Raw genomic sequence first — 20,667 nt, 5'->3', positions numbered from 1 at the left:
TAGGGGCCGTGTGTTTTTTCTATCTGGGTATGGAACCCCGCAGGATGCTCGACCCTCTGCAGGATGGCTGACGATTCAGGGGAGTTTGCCCAACCAGCCCACATGTGCTCCACACATTACACTGTGTCCCATGTAGTTCCCTGTAAGAGTATGGAGTCTGTGGCCCTTAGTTGACCCAATTAGGGCCATCGGGTCTCTGACGGTGTTTTGCTGGTTCCCTACTACAATACCTACAGCATGCACTGTGGAATATTACAGCTGAGTGCAAAGAGGCCAGGATGAACCTCTCCCAGCTCTTCCAGGTGAATGGTTTTCTCAGGTGTATCTCAGGTGTCCCTGGAACACCTTTGGAGCCCCACAGATGAGATATCTGATGAGAAGCAAGTTTTTCATCTTTACGACATGCATGCTGCCCATGTGACCTGGTCCTGCATACATGGAGGATGACGAGTAGGGGTTCCACATCACTTGGTTCTTTGGAGCCCAGTTTCCTCTGCTACCTGCATTTCCTTTTAGAGCTTAATAGCTGTGTTTTCTTCAAATGTTTTATATATTTTTTTCCTGCATAATTTAAAGTATCTCATTAAGAAATAGGCAAAGGTAAAATTCTAAGAAATAAATAAGTATAAAAACTATATTTTGCTAAAGTTTTATCCTCCTTGAGATGGTTTTTTGCGATTGTTTACCTCACATAACTATTGGCTGCTTCCACTATCTGCATCTTCAAGGATATTCCCATTAGATTTGCATTCCTTTCTCTATGTTTTAAGTTTTTAACATTGTCACATATTCCAGAAAACCCTTCTTTTTTTTTGCCAGGCGTGTGATCCGTGCTAGTTTGCAACCTCTACTTTTACGGCCACGAGTAGCATCAGACTAGGATGAAATTACGCCTGGCTTCCCTGTTTAATTCACCCCCAAAACGTTAAATGAAAATGCGGCTAATCCTCCTTTTTTCTTTCATTATTTAACTGTTGAAAAAGCTGGTTCCAAATTTGCATGATGGTGGGAAAGAAACGTATCAAATATGACCGTCACAAACTCAAATCTTGACCTGTTTGCTTTTAAGGAAAGTGTTAAAGATTATGATTGTTCTACCATTTGTTTTTGACTTTCCTTATCTCTTGCATTTGATTTATGAAGTATCCTGAGAAAACTGGTCTTACAGCTCATGCAGTCTTATGTCTATTTGCTAAGAATACTTTGCAAATGGCAAAAGGTAATAAAGTATAACACACCTCAGAATAAATAATTTAAAACAACTTGTAATGCACAGTATTTTTATATTTTACAGATACATTCTGAAAACAAAACCCTTTAGAAATGTGAGCAGATTTCAAGAGAATTCTGCTGAAGGGCATTTCCTCAATCAAATAAAGCACTGTGCGAGCCGCCTTAGGAGGGGAAATTGCTGCCGCTGTGATAACAATGAAGTGAATAAGATCTATCAAACATTAATCTATGAATGTTTTCACAGCAGTTATGTTCTGAGCAGGAAAAAAAAACTGTCCCACATCCCTCTGTAAAATATAGCCAGACTGAATTCAGACCACTTCGTTTTGTTATGTCGGCTGCTCTATTAGCCACTACTGCTCCAACAACCACAGTTCATGTTTTGAGTTTATTTCGCACAATATATCGAGCCACCTTTATCACAATTTTATTGGCCACAACTGAATAGGACTATTTAGATTAAGTATTAGCATAGATTATAGATTTTAATTTCCATGAATGTTAGTAATATTTTTGGCCTGTTGCATTGACCTTTACGCTAACACAAGACGTGTATTTGTAGTACCAGAGGTGCTAAAGCTTAGTTGTTGAAACAATTTAGAATAATTATGGTTAGGGTTGGACATTATGCCCAAAGCTATATCATGATTTATAACATTTCATAATTCTTGATCAAACGATATTTTGACATCAATATATAAAAACCTCAGAAAGACCGCCAAGAATGCCCACAGCACGTAGCCAGAGTTTCCACGACAAACTTATGACTATTATTTGCCAGGTTTCTAAAAATCCCCCAACATTACTAATCAAAATATTTGCTTAAAAATGGATAAAACTTCATGAAAACCTGAAATCAGTCAGTTACATATGCTGTAGTCAAAGACTATTATGTATATTGAAATATCTGAGATGTGTAAACCCTTTATAGGGCACTCAGTGAAATACTTTGAAAATCAAAATTTTAAGCCAATGGTGTTATTGGAATCCAGGACAAGAGCTTACTACGTTTGTAACATTAAAAAAAATGGATATTTGAATGCAGAAATGAATGTCAATGTAATAAAAAGAAAAATAACAAAAGTGCTTCTATAAGAAATTCATGAAAAACACTCAGAGTTAAGGAAACACATTTTTCGGTGCAACATAATAGAGGCATTAACGCTGATATTGGCACTTACATTTTTTAGTTTATAAACCTAAATATAATTGTTAACTAGGCGTACTAACTTTTTAACTTTACTTTTAACTTTCCAATTAGCTTTTTACCTGTTTTCTTGACTTGTTAAACTTTTTTTTTAACGTAATTTACAAAATATATCATTTAAGGGCTCATCTAATTGGTCAGCCATGTAGCAGTATCTTTGCTGAATGGCTGAATATAGATCTTGTGGTGGTGGTGGGGGGGGCAAAATATCAAAAGAGGTAAGTTAATGGTTAAAAGTCACGTTCCACATATTAAATATGATTATTTTGCAATACACATATATTCATATTAAGATGTTGGCAAGCCCTTATCCTAATAGATTATAATCACAATATTCGACTATAATCTAACAAATATTTACCTTATGTCCCACAGACCTACTCTGTACCTCAGAGCTTACTATCCCAAAGTATTGAATAAACCCATGGAGCTTCAGGTCTAACTGACCTCAGCGGGGGGTCACTGACTGTTCTGCTTCTTCTCAGCATTGATTCTCAGCAGTAAACATACTTTGCTCAGATTCTTCTCTACATGTTCTACCATGTTTGTGTATCTCAGGACAATCTAGATGAGTTTCAGACTTTGGTGGAGCATCTTGTGGGTGCGGTCTGCAGTGTTTTAACCAGAAGCACAACAAGATTTGTGTCCCTGTAGTTTTTTATGCATATGAGGACTTTGCTTTGGAGGTAAGGCCTAGAGGTGGATAATCCTGGTCCAGAAAGTAAAATGTTAGAAAGTAGGTTGGATCCACTGTCTGTGCTAACAAAAACATTTTTAATTTGCTGGCAAAAGTCAATAAAAAGCGCATCAGTCAGTAATTAGGGGGGAAAAACCCAGTTTCATTTAAAATAAACCTTTAAGAAAGACATTTAGACATCTGGAAGGAGATTCCTCGTGGAAGGAAGATGTGGGTCAGAAGACAGGAGGCCAGTACTTACCTAACAGGCAAGACCAGACCTGCTTTACAAAGTTCTAGATTTTTTATTTATTTATTTTTTAGAAACTTAATAATATTAGTATATTTCACAAATATTCATTCTAATATAATTTCACTTCTTTTAGAAAAAAATAGGTAATCTAGCATTGTTTAGAGTACATTTACTAATTGATGCTGTATTGCATAGTTGTCATTAGCAATTTACCAAGGTAGGGAAGTAAAAATAAAATATCAAGTGATAGTAAAATACTCCTGGACCCATTATAATCAAAGCTCTATCAGTTTGACCTCTCCACTGTTGCATACCTCGGTGTCCTTCTCCATCTGATGGCTGTGAAAGCTTGCTGTAGAAGCCAGGTATCAGCATGCCCAAATATTTGCTTGTGTAATCGAATGGATACAAAAGATTGTTATTCTTTCACCCTCCTTGGTCCTATAATTTTCTTGAGCTGAGCTCATGGCCACTTTTGAGACTTTGTTTAACTGTGTAAAATCATTTCACATGTATTAACATGAATGGTAGACATGGCAATGTTTATTCTCCTTTTTCACTGCACACCCTTCCAGAAAATGGAAATCCACATAGTTTTTTGTGTGTATTTTACCTCTTAAAGGTATTTACGTTAACTTCCTAAAGGGTTTTATTCCATTTGCAAAATGTATTTTTTTTCCTCCTGTCCGTTTACATTGCCTCCAGCTCTGTCAGCTTCATCATTGTTTTCTTTATCTCTAAATCACCAGCCTACCTAATATAAAATCAGCCTAAAACCCATTATCCTGTGAGCTTATGTCTTCTGTAACGAAACTGTGTTCCTTCGATTATAATTATAAGAACATACAGTATGACCTAAAAGGAGGTGGCCTAGTGGTTAGGGCATAGATTTTGGAATCCTGAGGGTCTGGGTTCAAGCCCCACTCACCACAATAAAATTGAAGACTTGAAAAAGTATACTTGGTCCTTGATAGAGATGATAAATTAAAAATGGATGAAAATAATTGTTCCAATTTAAGCATCAAAGTAGATGTTGCTAATCTTTTTAGACTACTTTCACTAAAATTTTAGCAAGTTGCTTTAAAGAATGGCTATTTTTAAATGTATTTTTATTTTTTGCATTAAAAGCGTTATATTTCACTTTTGATGAAAAACTGCTTTACAAGTGTTGAATGTGTAAATATACTCTTAGTTAGGCAAAAAGTTGTCTTCTTCTCATCTCCCGTTTTAAATGAGAGAAGAAATATTCTCTTGAATAGATATTTTAACTTTTCACTGCAGCATGGAAGTGTAAAAGCCTGTTGAAGTTTAGCTGAATGGCTGCTAATTAATTGGAAAAATGTCCAGCCCTGCCAAGAAAAAAACATTGAAATACCTTTGTCAAAATTCAACATACTCTTTCATTTATGTGTGTCACAGCTGGTAGAGCAAACGTTTTAGCTGTTAGTTTCTCTTTCTAGAATGGTCTTGCAGTATGCGGACAGCAACCCTTGTCTTTATGATTATGCTAAGACTGTCTTCACTTGAGAGCTGGCAGGGCAAAGTTCATGGGGTTTGGGCAGCTGGAAAGCTGATATCGAAAAGCAGTCCGGAAAAGTGTTGCCCTACGGGTCACAGGTCATCCAAAACTCTGCGACCTTCTGGGTGAATGAAATAGTCTCCATTCTGTGGGTAAATCAAGGTAGGATTTCACCATGAATCCCCTAGTTGGGTAAAAAAACATTTTATCTTAGTTTTTATTCATTACATACCTTGTGAAAAAAAGTGTCACCTGTTACCAAAGTTTTTTTCCAGCTGTAGAGGTCATCTTTTTTAATTCATCCCACTGCATTTACGTTTGTTGAATAAAAATGTTCTTATTTTCCTCTCATGTTTGCAGCTTTATAAGCTTTATGTTTTCATAATCTTCATAGCCTTTTAGAGTCACTATCCTTTAACTTTTAAATGCATTTCTTCTCTAAAACATCCGAGTCTAATGTCTGAACTTCCTTATCAGCCTGTCATTTAGAGGCACAAGTCTGACATTTCAGTGATGATGTTTTTTCCTCATTTTTTTCCTCCATTCAGTTACATTTTTTTATCCTGGTTTCTAAGTTTCAAACAGTTTATTTCTAAGCTTTTAAATTCAGGATTAATCTATATGACATATGAAACTTTTTATCTGTTTCTAACATGATGTATAATAACATAATGATTTGCTGAAGTGATCATGTTATTTGTCCCTCCACCACTAGAGGGTGTGGTAGTCTCTCACTCTATTTGTAGTCCAGGTAAATGGATGTACCATTTAGAGCCATCTGGCTGCTGCATCATGTGCATACTAAAAACTGACACCTGGTCTGATGCATCAGTGTGCAGCTGATCTGATCCAAAAGAGGCTTTCTATCCGTAGCATCGACTTACCTGTCCTCTACTGACAGATTGAATGCAAGCCAGCCAGATCCAGTCACTTTCAAACCTATCTGTTCCAGTCCTCTACACTGTTTTCACACACACACACACACACACACACACACACACACACATACACACACGTTTGTTTTGGTATATGAAGTGAGGACCATGTATTGACTCCCATTGATTCTCAGTCATTTGCAACACTCATGCCCTAACTCTAAACCTAACCATTAGTAAAATACCTTGTGAGGACCAGCTAAATATCCTCCCTTTATAAAAACTAGTCGTCATTGTGATGGTGAAATTGAATAAAATGGTCCTCGCTCTGGTTTCTATACAAGTGTGCACACACACACCCAAGCTTTCCCTCCTCCACCCTTTTTGTCTTCACCCCAAGGGGTTTTCAGTTACACACAACATGCCCAGACTGTTGCGCACAGTTCACAGATCTTCGGTCATAGATCAGAGGGATGTGCGTGATGGGGTGGGGTCTAGTACTGCAAACAGCAGTCAGAAAAAAAAATAGTAACACAAAGGGATAGATATGTGTATATACATTTCAGTGATATTAAAAGCTACAAGATTAATTTCTAACAATTCACTCAACCATAACTGACTGGAGGTGCATGTGATCATGCTGACTGTTGTTATTGATCAGCTGTTTCTCAGTCCCTAAGGTCTTAGGATTGTTTGTTTGCCTACTTTGAATGTTTGCATGTTATCTTGCTTGTTTACTGACCATTCTTTGGTAACAGCTGGGATTCACATAATGTCTTGAGGTTTCTGAGGCATAGTTTATGCTATTTGAGGTTCCACTTGAGGGTCTCTGTAACACTTAAGCTCCTGGAGTATTAGCCATTAACTACCATGGTGGTATATTGCACCAATAAATCAAAATGCCAGTGAGGTATTCACACAGCATGCAGCTATGTGTAATGTCACGAGCAGGTATCTGTGTGGCGATAAATGATAAAATTAGAAAGCAATGACTGGTGTCAGTTCTGAGCCTGTTTTTATAGAAAGGAAGATATTTTTTTTCTGAGTAATATTGTTCTGATTTTTGTTATAACTGTGGAATAGGGCTGAACAATTTTGCAAAAAATCTAAATGCTGATTATTTTTAACCGGTATTGCGATTGCGATTTTATTTAGATTTTTCTTTGCACTAACCGCAAGCTTGTAAACGTAGCATTCAGTCTTAAAAGGTTGCTTGCCCAGAGTCCATTGTTGCAGAACTTTACTATAACCTTTGTGTAAAAAAGTCATTACATCTACCGTAATTTTTGGACTATAAGCCGCGACTTTTCCCCCATTTTTCAACCATTTTTCGACCTTGCGGCTTATATAACAATGCGGCTTATCTATATTTTCAGCTAACGGCCATTAGGGTAATACGGTACCTAAATCTATGGATTTTACCATCCACCATGTTGACGTCACATTTGCTTCAACACACAAGTAGCCGCGCGCGCAGGAATGCGGACGTCCTCCATAAGCAGACTCCGAGAAAGACGGACATTGCGAGCGCAAGACAGTTTGTGTGACACCCTCATTATGGAAAACAAACGTTGAAATGCATATGATGCAGCTTTTAACTTAAAGACAGTCAATTTGGCAGTAAACGAAGGAAATAGAACCGCTGCACGTAACCTTGGAATCAACGAGTCAATGGTGAGACGTTGGAGACGCCATCAGGTAGAATTGTCTCAATTCAATTGCGTTGAAATGTTAATAAATAGGAGCTTCCCCAAACAGTTTCCTCCTTCCTGACAATCCTCTCTGTGCACGAACCATATGGTAATTAAACATAAAAAACCTGCGGCTTATAGTCCGATGTGGTTTGTATATGTATAAATCATGCAATTTAGCTTCTGCGGCTTATATTCAGGTGCGGCTTATAATCTGAAAATTACGGTACTTCCATGCATGGATCTGCATGTTAGCTAATATTCTCTACCTTTCTGTGTGGTGACAAACCCACTATAAGCATTTTACTGCCACTTAAAGGGCCGGAGGGAGAAATTTTGTCTATTACTGTTGTTTAAATATAGTGTGATTAGAATTTGGTGCCTCTGCTATTTGAAAACTGTGTTTCATTAAATTGCGATTATATTGCAAACACAATTAATTGCCCAGCTCTAGTGTGGAACCCCTATGGTGGAACCTACGATCAAGTAAAATGATAAAATCAAATACAAACAGCATAAAAATAAAACAAGCCGGTCCCATCGAGGCGTAATCGGAGACAATGACACACGGGGAAGTGTGCTCCTGATGTCCAGTCTGCTCCGTAGCTTTGTTTTGGTCGCTGTAACCGCAGAAAATCCCGCTTCACAAAGAGTCATGTAAACATTTAAATTCCATTGTGGCACATTGTTGGAATATATTCATGTTTTATATTTGTAAAAAAACAAACAAAAAAAACTATTCAAGCCAGTGCAGTTTGCTTCTGAATGTCAAAGGTTTAGGTTGTATGACTTAATGCCTCTTTGCTGAGGTCTAACTCGATAACTATCATCCTCATGCTTAAAATTTGAGAACATATCAGTCATTGCATTTTGCTGAACACAACTATCATCTAACACGTTAGCATGTAGTTTTATGGTTTGGATTTGGCTTCAGTCTGTTGTCATGACCAGTTAGATATTTTTTACCTGTGATTTCATCTGTGAGGATATTAGACACCCATTAGAGCGTCTGGTAGCTGGGAGGGGGAGGAAAATGAGGTGTTGGAAAAGATGTACAGCCTGTCAAGTGAGAGCAAATCTGCAGCGAGGTTGATCTCCCAATGAATTATTAACAGACACCGTAAATAATCAGTGCAGACAGGTAGGGACCTAGGCTACCTAATGAAGTGTCAGGTGATGTTATGTCCCAGAGGTCATCCTCTTTAAAATAGAAGCTTTAGGTAATGTCATTGTTTCATTTGCACACATGTAGGATTAAACACTATTGCAGCGTCTGTTGCAAACTATTTAAAGAAAGAGAAGAAAAATAAAAAGTTAAATGACTCTTTTCCTTTTTCCACTTTGCAATTATCAAGACTACTTGGTAAACTTGATCAATGCTGCTGCCCCTTTGTGGTCATAGGAGAGTTCTGTTGCTGTTGTTTTCTGTCAGGTAGTTTTGTTTTGTTTGGTATTTTTGTGGCTTAAAAATAAATACTTAATGAATACAATATCTAAAAAAAGTATTCTCCATGTGGAATTTCCAACGTCCACAGTGTACTATATTTGTCGCAATAGGATGTTGTGACTCAAACTTTTTACAAATTACCCAACAGTTGAGTATTTGTAAAAAAGTTGTTGTTTTTTTTAAGTCAAAGCATACTGTATTTAGAAAATAAAGGAATACAACAGACTGCATGTGTTATTTGGAAAACGAAATAGTACGGGGCTCCAAAATTGTGTCTAGAATGAAAATATGGAGGGATGGTTTAATGCAGAAGGTATATGGACTGTTAAACAAACCACCAGTATTGTTTATTTTTTAATTCCTTCATTATCAAGAAAGACACTCACAGTTGGATAATAAAACCAGTAAGTTGCCATGTCTTTCTATAATAACAACAACAGAATCCGCTATGCAAGATCTTAAAAACAAGCTTGATCCTGAACAATAACGATAACAGTTGCTATATGGCAATTTGTAAAAATCAGAATTTATTACTTACCTCAGATGTACAATCAATAAATCATGAAACGTTTATTTTCACTTAATCTGTTGATTTTTTTTTTTCTTCTTCGATGAAATGGTTAATAATTGGATAGTAAAATCAAACCAGGTGAAACTAAAGCTTTTTCACTTGATGACTTCTGGATAGGGTAGATTGACAGACAAAAAAGTTTTTTTTTTTTATATTAAATCCAAAATGTTTATATATTTTTGATATAATTACTGCTCAAAATGTGTTGCTCTGTCATCTAAATTCCGTAAAAATTCAAAAAAATATCCACTGTACTTGGTTTCCAAGATTTGTAGACGTTTCGCCACCTCATTTGAATTGAGAAAGCTTCCTGGAGAGGTGGCGAAACGTCTTCAAATCTTGGAAACCAAGTCCAGTGGATATTTTTTTTTTGAATTTTTACGGAATGACTATGACCTGGATGACTGAGAACCTTCATCAGCATCTGTCATCTAAAGCAGCGGTCCCCAACCTTTTTTGCACCACGGACCGCTGTATGTAGTCAGAGAAAATGACAGATGAAGTGTGCTCCTGATGTCCAGTCTGCTCCGTAGCTTTGTTTTGGTCGCTGTAACTGCAGAAAATCCCGCTTCACAAAGATAGGATGTTATAGATAGGATGAGTCTTGAACTGAATTAACCTGTGTCAAGAGGCACAGATGCACCGACTGATGTAATTGGGAGAGAATACCGCAATTTTTTATATTTTTCAAAATAAAACATCACTCAGTCTCTGATCGTTGATAAATTATATATATATATATATATATATATATATATATATATATATATATATATATATATATATATATATAATATACTTTTTTCTGTGCTGCCCGGTACCGGTCCGCGGCCCGGTGGTTGGGGACCGCTGATCTAAAGGCACCATCTCTATACTCCAGTTAAAGGTATAGTGGAGGACGTTCTTTTTCCAGGTGGATCATCTCAATAAGTGGTCCTCCTAATTGTCAATCATTCTGGCGTTATGTTTACATAAGGCCGTCTTACGTGCTCGTCCTCAGTTAGTTATCTTTTTGTGCGCGTGCACACTTTCCGGCGTATATGTATAAGCAACGGTTTCAGACAGTCATTGAAGCTCACTTTTCTCACCGCTGTTCTTTGAAAATGGCCGAGGGTCGTAAGAGAAAAAGTGTCTACGAAGTGTAGGAGAAGAGAAGAAAAAAGCACAGGTTGGGCTTCCAACTGATGCCTCGGTTTCAAAGTTTCTACTGGACAGGTAAAGTTTGGCATGCTATTTGGAGAAATCGTTATCACATCACTGCTAGTAAAAACGACGAGAAATGGGCTTGTGCATGCTCTTGCACACTTTTAATATGCGTTCTGTCTCGGGAGCCGGGACAAGGTTGTGCATGCGCATTTTTTAAGTGTAGTGGGCGTGTCTTTTCATAAATTTGCAAAAATCCTCTAGTATAACTTTAACAGTTAATCAATTACTAAATTACTTGACTATATTTCAATAATCAATTAATCACAATTAATCCGATAAATTGTTTCGGTCCTAATCACTAGCGCTCTCCGAATCTCTATAACTATCATTGACCAAACACCATCACCCTGTCATGGAAGTATTGCTGATGGTGTAAGGCAGACTTCTCCAAGGTGTAAACTCGTATTTAATGTGGTTCAGTGCTCTAGAAAAGTGAATATGTTTTGGTGATTCTTGATTTATTTAAATATCTGTGTTTTATTAAATGTTTCTGGGCTGGATGTTCAGTACATTTACTTCAGTTAGAGTCAAACACAGAAGTTTCTTGTTTTGTTAAAAGTATGATCAAAGAATGAATAAATGTGTTTTGAAAAAAACTAATATCAAGATATCTTAGACAAGTAAAGTTTAAGTTTTACAAGGAAACAAAATCTAATGAGGGAAAATCAGGTTTGTAGATGGTGCCAAAATGTGTGAAACTGTGCCAAAAGGATTTACCTCAGCTGCAGGAGTATTGGCACAGGCTGTCCACAGGGGTTTCCAAAAGTTTGTCCCTTTATTTATATTTTTAAAAGGTTTATATACTGTATAATGCAAATAAAGTCTGGCAAGGGGAAAAAAAGGTCTTATTTTTCTATGAGCTATCCTCATTTTCTGGATCTCTCAAGTATTGGCTTTATTTTGATACCAATACTATATAAATACAATTGTGACTGCTGAAGAAACCTTGATTATATTTAGGCCTGATATTTTGAGCAAAACCTCCAGGAGAATCTATTTGCGATTGAGAGGTTAAACGAAATTTAGAAAGCTTGCCACATCCTATTTACCTTTTGGTTTAGGAAAGTGTTTTTGAATTGAATAGAGTTAAATGTGGACCTCTATTGTTTCAGCATATGAGAAAGAATAAGAGCAAAACTTTAGAGAAGCTTGTCATGGTGTCTTTTGGGTGAAACATTGAGTTTTTCTGAGCTAAATGAAAACAAAAAGCACAAAACCTTCATTCTTTACGTCAAGGACATTTGAGTAATCGAGTATCTAGAAATCTCTTTTGTGTAACAAGCATCGTTCCAACTCTTGCTTGCTAACAGCCCTATTATTAACTAGTACATAAACGGATTCCTAAGCAAATCCACACACAAGTGCACCCATGTGAGATATTTACGTGACCGCTGTATGCAATGGCGATGTGCCATTTTGGCGTCTTTGTCTCCATGCAAAGGTGAGCAGCTTTCGTAAGTTGACACCTACTTCTTCATATGACATGTCATGTGGAGGAGGTCTTTTTGCATGTTTGTAAATATCACTGTTGCTCTGTAAACGCCAGTCTGGCAGCAGGCGGTAACCAGAGCCCACAGGGAGCTGATGCTGTGTGTAAATTAAACGGGCCCTCCATACATTCTCCTCCTTTTCTCAATTTGCTGTGGTTGCGCATTCTCCCTCATGAGGTTTTGCCTCATAAAAGTGAAAAGCTCTGCTTTTGATTTGTGTCGTAGTAAGTTGGTGGAAGTTGAGCTGTTAATGTGTGGTTAAAGTTTCTTACAGTTAAGTGCAAGACGCCTGATCAAGCTTTACTACTTTGCTGCAAGGATCACAGAGCTTAGGAGATCCAGAACCCACTCATGATGGATGTCTGATCTGGAGGTTATGGCTCCGTCGTGTCCTTTGAGGGTCTTTGCCAAGACCACTTCCAATAATCTCTGACATTAATATTTTCACTTTGGAGGTAGTGGAGGAGAAGGGGGGGCAATGTAAGCAAGATTTTTTTTGGCTGGTCTTGTTTTATGTTGGCAGTGGTGAAAGACACCAAAGCCATTACTCATTGTACTGGCATGCCCAGAATGTATTCTTAGCTCCTGTCTTCCTATTAGTCTCTACAGAAAGGTTGGAGGGTCAAAAAATAAAGAGGTAACCAGTCTGAGGGGCTGTCTGCGCTGCTGCTGTTTACCAGGGAGGGGGTGATATTTTAGACCTCCGAGAGCTTGCATATTTACCCCACTGAGTCTGACTGACCTTGCCATTTGGTGGTGTGCAGAAGCTAAAACCACTAACCGTGACGAGAAGAGGCAAAGGAAGGAGCGGTCTGCTTACTTCTTGATAAGCAAGTAGCTTTTCAAGATAACAAGACTCCAGAAACCAATATTATTTAAACAGAAAAAGACTGAGCTAAGTAGGTTTAAGGAGGAAGGCAGGGGTAGGGGGAGCCGCGGCCGTCGGAGGTGAGAGGCAGCCACACTGAGCTGATTTTTCCTCCTGAGGAGGAGTTGCAGTTGCCGGCCAGGGCAGGTCCCGGTGCTGGCAGGGCTGGCCCTACTGCTTCTCCACCTCCATTCCTTTTCCCCCTCTCACTCCTCCTCCATCTAACTATCAACCAAAGCTGCTGAGCAGTGATGAAATTGCAAGCACAGCTCCTAAGCACTAAAGGAATGCTTAGAAAATCTTGAAAATTTAACTTTTCTGCCTCTAGTAAGAGGAAACTTCACTGCTGGAAAGACTCTCACCTTCTGTCTTCTCCGTTTCGTTGCACTCACTGGCTGAGTGCACGGAGAAAGAAAAGTTTTTTGTAAATATTTCTTTTCCTTTTTTTTTTTGATAACCGGAACAGTGGCAACGTTTTCAGTAGCACGGTGCAAGGACCAGCTCCACTCACCCAAGATGAGCCGCTGGCTGAAATGCACCTCCATGCACTTTGTATGTATTCTGTTTTTACGGTTTTGTCTGTTTAAGTCACAACCAAATATTTTACAGGTAGAAATGTTCATGACCATATATAAAGTCTGACCATGTAGTAGAAAACGAAAGGATGTATTTAAGGTATTTTGATGAAAGTTTTTGTTTCTACACTCTTACAAGTTCTCTGTGATTGTACTGGGCTATGTTCTTTATTTAGATCATGTTGTTGTTTTCTGTGGAGGAGGGCTCTGTTCCCATGTTTTGTAGCTGTCACTCATGCGGTGATGTGATTTAGTGCTGATTTCGTGGGATTGCTGTACTTCACATTCCTTGCATGTTCCTGCAATAACTTCTGTCCCAAACTATTGTTGTGGAAGAGTATCAGTCTGACTCAGCCATTGTTTTATGTTTGTCTGGAAAACCTCTGCAAAAAATTTTTTTTATGTCGGTCCCCCCCAAAATAAATATAAGACTGATCCATTTTCCTGTAAATCCACGAAGCCACAAGGGTCTTCTTCCATATATGGCAGCAGATATTCTTACATGTTCAGTCAAGTCTCTGTGGAAAATACACATTCAGTTTCTGTCAGTTCTGATGGTTTATCTTGTTGATGGCAGAACACAGACTGGAACAAGTACGATGATCGGTTGATGAAGGCTGTGGAACGTGGCGAGGCGGACAAAGTCGCTGCGGTTCTCGGCAAGAAGGGCATCATTCCCACCAAGCTCGACGTGGAGGGACGCTCTGCGTGAGTAAACCAGGACAAACATAAATATGCTGACATTAAAAGTTTGACATCTGCAGTTTTTTTTTTCTTTTGGAATGTACCAACTTAAACATGGAAAAAATGCCCTAAGAACCTTAAAGCTTCTTATAAAAACTAATTAAAAATTAGAAGACGCATTGCTAAGACATTGCAGTGCTCTTTGCACCACAAAGGCATCCATGACATTCCATGTCCTTTCCCCCAGATAAGGGATCTAGCCTGGAGATTACTCCATGATTGGCTGACCAGTTTTATCACTCACCTCCTTGAAACATGCAACATTTGATAAAAGCTTCATCCAGCTGCCCTTCAAAGAACAGATATTCCAGTTATATATTTGGATGTCTGTTTTCTTTCAGCTGTTTCCCTCTTTTCCTCTCCAGCCTTCTTGAGGTCAGTGTGGGAGTTGGCATCGAGAATGTTTGTGGACACTGAAAGCTTGACCACACGGACCACAGGCTGTTTATGTAGTCCCTGCAGGAAATGACTCCCTTCCAAGTCAGATCAGATGCGTTAAGTTGTTCCCAACAATAACTAATCTATTTAGGCTCAGCGGCTGAAATTATTGGGTTCAGCTGACCTCTTGGAGAACCATGTTGGAGCTTTTTTCAGTTGGAATCAAAGTTGGCTTTATTGAACTAACAAATACCCAGATATTTAGGTATTTTGCTGCTAAGCTGGAATCATAAGATTGGTTGAAGTAAGAGAAGTTCAGAGTGAAGGACTAACACACAAGTAAGGCCTCATTAACCAGAGAACCAGATCAGTGAAGCAAAGGGTCATGTTGAATTTACTAGTGAGAGTAAAGAAGCCATCATCATGTATAGTGGATGCATCTTGATAAACATTAGTCTACATAATATCTGCTTTTGACAAGTTGTTGAAAATAGGCGGAACTATATTCATTCCAGACTGTGGTTGACCAGACTAGAATCTGTTGGACCCAAACAGTTAGTCATTATTTGCTGTTTAGACTGCTCTGAACTAGTCTACCAAACAATCTACTTACAGGAACTTAGTGTTATAAAAAAGAGGTCAAACTTTTACCAGTGCTGTCCAAAATACAAAAAAAAACAAGCCATAATCACAGCTCTGACGGTCTGTTTATAGTTTGACCAGGGCCACACACACACCACATATGTCTATGGCATCCCGGCCGACATTGGAATGTTGAATGGTGAATCCCTGTAATCACGAACCTCTGTGGAGAAACTAATTACAAACTGTTACCCCCTGTACTTGATCTGCTTCGCCCCGGATTAGCCTCACTTTGTTCAGCTAATGAATTCAGCACAAGTGCTTCTGACTGGAGCTCCAGCTGAGTAAACAGTTTACATCTTTCCTCTGGCATCAGCTGGGTCCCAGTGAGGCAGGCCCACCCATAACCTTTACTTACTCCTTGTATAACCTTTACTTACTCTGTGCCGTTGTGCCACGTAAGGGTCCATCAGCAAAGCCAGTCTGAATGATTGCACACTGGCCCCTAGAGGAGACCTTAATGATTCTGTTCACCGTTTGTATTCCTATGTTAAAATGTATATTTAGAAATTAATCTGATCAAATGCAGGTTCTCAAATCATACAATTATCCCTATATTGTTTTTAAAAATAACAATTTTCTGATCACTTAAAATAGTTCTTGCCAATTTTTTTTCAGGTAAATATTACCCAATCTTTGCTAATTTATCATAGAAAATCCTGCTGCTGTTATTATAAGGAATCACTGCAAAATATCCTGAATCTGATCAATCAAATTTTAAACATCTGTCCCGTTTATATGCCTTTTATAGGGCTGAGTGATATGCAATTAAAATCTTGTCCAGATATTAGCGATACTATCATGATAACAATAAAAGTAACGCTAAAAAAAAAAAAAAAAAAAAAAAAAAAAAACTTTACATCTTCGCAGTCTTTCTTATGTAACTGTATGGCTCCACTGCTTACCACAGCCATAATAGCCCTACAATCTCAAGTCATACTCTGAAGAACATACACATTGAAATTTGGCTTCTTCAGGACACCAGTTACATAAAGAAGGATGATTTATATCACTTAACAGCTCATATTAACCGTATCATATTTTTTCAAATCCCAATAAAAAAATAATAAAAGGGCAAAAAGGAAAACTACAAATAAAAAATTTGACAACTTGCCCAGTTTGTAGAGTTTTTATTCATCATTGAGTCTAATATAAGATGTAGACGATTTTCAAAATTCTTGTCATGACCAAGAACTGATAACAACAATAAACAATACGATAAATGTTCACCCTTAGCTTTTGGCTTCTGTGAGCTAAATGGTTTGGCAGTACGGCTATAGAAAAAAATGCTTCAAAACACTTTGAAATTAGAAAGCTACTAGCTGAAGCTATTAGAAAAAAGGCCGCTATTAAAGGAATAGTGAAGGATTTTCACAATTTTTTTTAATGCTTTTTAAAAAGAAAATTCATGTGCAAAACCCTGTACTCGATGGCATGGGTTAAATGCAGAGAGTGAATTTCTCCATTGTGGGACAATAAAGGATTAAGGATTTATTAAACGTGTGCAAGAGCGTGCACAAGCCCCTTTTACTCGTGCATGCTCGGTTTAAAAGTTGCTGCTTGCGTCGCTCATACAAACTTTCTAAAAGAAGATTTGCAATTTTTCCGCTATGTCAGACTCATCACGATAAGTGAAAATGGGGACGAGCACAAAGGATGGACTTACGTAAACATATCACCAGAATGATTGACAGTTAGGAGGACCACTTATTTTGATGATCCACCCAGAAAAAGAACATCCTCCATTATACCTTTAACCGTTAAAGTCCCAGATTACATGACTTCTAGCACATAAGTGTGTAAAGAAAAACCACTCAAGCTAAGCAGCCATCACAAACTGCATCTTTTAAAGGTATTTTAAAAAGTTTTCTGGACAAAAACAGTCTAGATGTTAATACAGCTGTTAAGCATCAGAAAACTGCTAAGGCATTTCTAAATGATCACAGCTGCTAATTAACCAAAGACTTTAGATACAGTACATACCCATCAGAAATGGTTCAACCACTTCAACCATATAGTCTATAGGTCCCTCTTCTCTTTCCTTTAAAAATAGCAGGCAGATCCTTTAGAGGGTGAAGATGAAATGACATCTCTACTCTCTGAAAGGCACATTTCTAAGCATGTTATGAATCTTCTTGGGAGCTATTTGCTTTGTTACAGCGTAACCTGAGAAAACTGATTTTGGAGTGACCAGCTGCAAAGGTCTGAAGCACCAGCAGAGGAAGCGAGATTCTGTTCAATTCAGTTTATTTACATAGTGCCAATTAACAACACATGTCATCTCAAGGCACTTTACGGAGATTCAGCTGAAAGTATTCGCTTTGAAAAATCCTCCATATGAATTTCTTTTTCTTAATACTTCCTGATTTAACATCAGACAATTCTTCAAAAAAAAAGGACATATTTGGGAGTTAAAATATTTCGGAGATCATTTTTTAACATCCTAATATTTTGCATGTGCAGTCACATCCTGCTGACTCATCATAATTGAACATTACTACAAAAAATGCACCTCCTTGATTATTGATTTCCCCTGAAATGTTACAATGTAACAGTGGTTGATTTAGGTATTATATGAAACATGCTTTAGCTGTTGAACTTGTCACATGTGTTCACCAAACATGCTTTGCTCTGGTCTGCTTCCTGTCTGCTTTCTGCTCCTGTGGGGTCGTGACCCTCCACTGCTCCAGAGAGGAGCAGCATCTCCTCGCCATCAACACGGCTTTTAATATCCACGCCAGTGTTGAGGTGACAGCCTAGCTGTCTCCTTGGCAGATACTTCTGGCCTGGTGTATAAAGGGCTTCATGTGGCGCGAGGGGTAACAGGCCGAGATTAGTTTACATACAGTGGCTTTGCAGCCCTTCATTGCTAGTAGCAGCAGACTGACTGTGGATTACATCAATGAATTTCAACTGGGATCTTTCAGGTTAGGGTTGATTATCTGAGATGTGTTGTGAAACCAACAAACTTACAAGGTTATTTTCAAGGCAGAGCTGCTCCTAAATATGTAAAACATGTATCATTTCAAAGCTTTAGTCTGTTGTTACACAGAAAATGAAGCATTATGAATTTTTTTAGCCCACTTCCACCATACATTCTTGACCTGAATACTCCATAAATAGCATGGTTTTGTTTTTCCATTTAAAAGAGCTCCCCTAAACTTAACGCATCATATTATCTTCTGATTGGTTGTCATGGAGGGTTCTTGTTGTGTACCTCAAGAATGTTGATCTTGCTGTCAGTATGGAGCCAGGTCTCCATTTTCAGTTAGTCCTTAAGTTTCACCCTCCTCCTTCTTTCCTTTTTCACTTGCCTGTCCTAAATCTCTTCTGTCTCCTCACTGCCATATCCATCTCATATTTGTTTTTCCTGTCATATCTTCTGCAATTTATGCACACCCCCAGGTTTCATTTGGCAGCCACTCGGGGACAGCTTGAATGTCTCAATCTCATGCTGGGACACAATGTTGACATCACTGCAAAAGATGCCTCTGGTAAGTTTTGTTTAGCAAACACTATGTAACCCCTCAAGCGGGACATAACATGTTCAGCTAATGTATAGTTGCAGTAAAAATGTTGTTTAGGTTACTATTAGTGTTTATACTTTAGCCCAAACACTAATAAAGAGTCCTGCAGGCTGGCTCTCTGCTCTGGACTACAGTAATGTTTATATTGAATGCACCGTATAAAAAACTTTGAATGTTATCGTTGCAAAACAAAGGAATTGTTTGAAGCTAGGGCTTCCACACTTTATAGCCTGTGGTCAAAAAAATAACATCAGACTGGAGACCCCCTGATACAAAGAACTTTTCAATGCATTTTAATAATTTTATTTAAAATTTAATTATTCATTAGGGCATTTAACAATTAAATGTATTATTGTGTTTAAACCATGTCTTAAATGCATAAATGTTTTATTTCCCTATTTCATATTGGTTGTGTTCATTTCATGGGGAATTCACACTTATTTCATTACTTGTTCACATTTATTTATTGCTATATTTTGTCCCTCTGAAAATCATCTCTGCAAAATTTCCAATCAGCAATCTCTCTTTGTTTGTAAAAAGATGAAGTAGCATCCAAATGCTTTATTAATCATTGAGTAGTAATGATAGTTTGAGATTTGAGTAACATAACAACCTAGTTCACCTAGTCTTGTTGTTGAGGAGCATTCTAACATTGGGCTCTATGAATTTGAAAGGAACTTCCATTCAATATGGATTCTAATTAGACTTGTTCCAACTGCCTCCATTAGGTAAAAACGCTCTTCATCTGGCCTCTAAGTACGGGAATTCTCAGTGTGTGCAGAAACTCCTGCAGGTAAAGTGCATTTTTATTATTTATTTACCTATTAGAGAACAAAAGAAATACTGTTCATTATGCATCTGTACTCTTTCCTATCCATGCACACATGCTGTTTGTCTACATGCTGCTGTATTTTTGCTCCAGTCGGCGGTCAGTCAGAGCAGTTGTTCCTTGAATAATTATTGCCAAACTACTCTGGCCACTGATCCCGCTCCATATCAGTCAACAATGGGCCCTGTTGAGTCACCATGCCCCTCTGGGGGTTTATGTGTTTACAATGCGAGGGATTTCACTCCGACATTGTGTTCTCATATAGTTGAAGACCTTTCCCCAGCCTTCATCTCTTACATGGCAATGATCTAATGGAGGTTGTGGCTGCTGGCAGGGGATCGTCAGCCGTGTTGACAAGCTCACCCTCCCACTCTCCCTCATCCATTCTTAGTGCCGTCATCACACCTCCCCCCTGGCAGCATGATGCCAGCTCCCACTGCCTCCCTTATCTAGCTCAGTCAGCGCCAACCCTCCAGGTATAGGATATCCCCCCTCCCCTTGACTCATCACCATTAGGCCCCATTGGCAGCCCTCCCTCACTGCGAGATCATTTGAGCTTGTAGATAATTTTTGCCACTTGTTGCTAGAGAGAGATGGGTTATTATCGGGAGGAAGGGTGAGCAGAAGGTGCCGGCAAGCTTACCCAGCAACATCAGGCCCCTGTTAGCATAGAGTTCTCGAGGCTTTCATCACAGCCCCTCATCGGTGCAGTAGTGCAGCCACTGGTGTACGACCAGCTGAGTGAGAGTTCAGACACATCACAAGCATTTCAGCACATCACCATCCTCTATGATGGAAACTGCCTGCTGCTACTGATGAGACGTCATGACCGGCCAACGGCTGTCTTCTTTACTCTCAGTTTGAACATTTAAGCAAACAATCCCTTTAATCATTGTATTATCTATATTTCACAATCGACTTCAGATCGAATTATGT

General features: G+C 38.4%; 1 protein-coding gene across 4 annotated transcripts in view; it reads left to right on the top strand.

Annotated features, from left to right (window-relative positions):
• Positions 1–20,667, top strand: part of uacab (uveal autoantigen with coiled-coil domains and ankyrin repeats b) — a 48,515-nt gene that overhangs the window by 12,337 nt on the left and 15,511 nt on the right. For 3 of the 4 annotated variants that reach the window (XM_038308843.1, XM_038308851.1, XM_038308825.1), the window contains exons 2-4: positions 14,189–14,319; positions 18,781–18,869; positions 19,631–19,695. In XM_038308843.1, coding sequence (XP_038164771.1) covers positions 14,189–14,319; positions 18,781–18,869; positions 19,631–19,695 — 285 coding nt within the window. Of the gene's footprint in view, positions 1–12,887; positions 13,589–14,188; positions 14,320–18,780; positions 18,870–19,630; positions 19,696–20,667 lie in introns of those variants that run through there. The other variant, XM_038308833.1, reaches the window with a different exon arrangement.

The sequence above is a fragment of the Cyprinodon tularosa genome, unplaced genomic scaffold (assembly GCF_016077235.1).
Source record: "Cyprinodon tularosa strain WSP-4 unplaced genomic scaffold, ASM1607723v1 ctg1174, whole genome shotgun sequence".
Lineage (NCBI taxonomy): Eukaryota > Metazoa > Chordata > Actinopteri > Cyprinodontiformes > Cyprinodontidae > Cyprinodon > Cyprinodon tularosa.
This window is presented reverse-complemented; position numbering and strand designations above follow the sequence as displayed.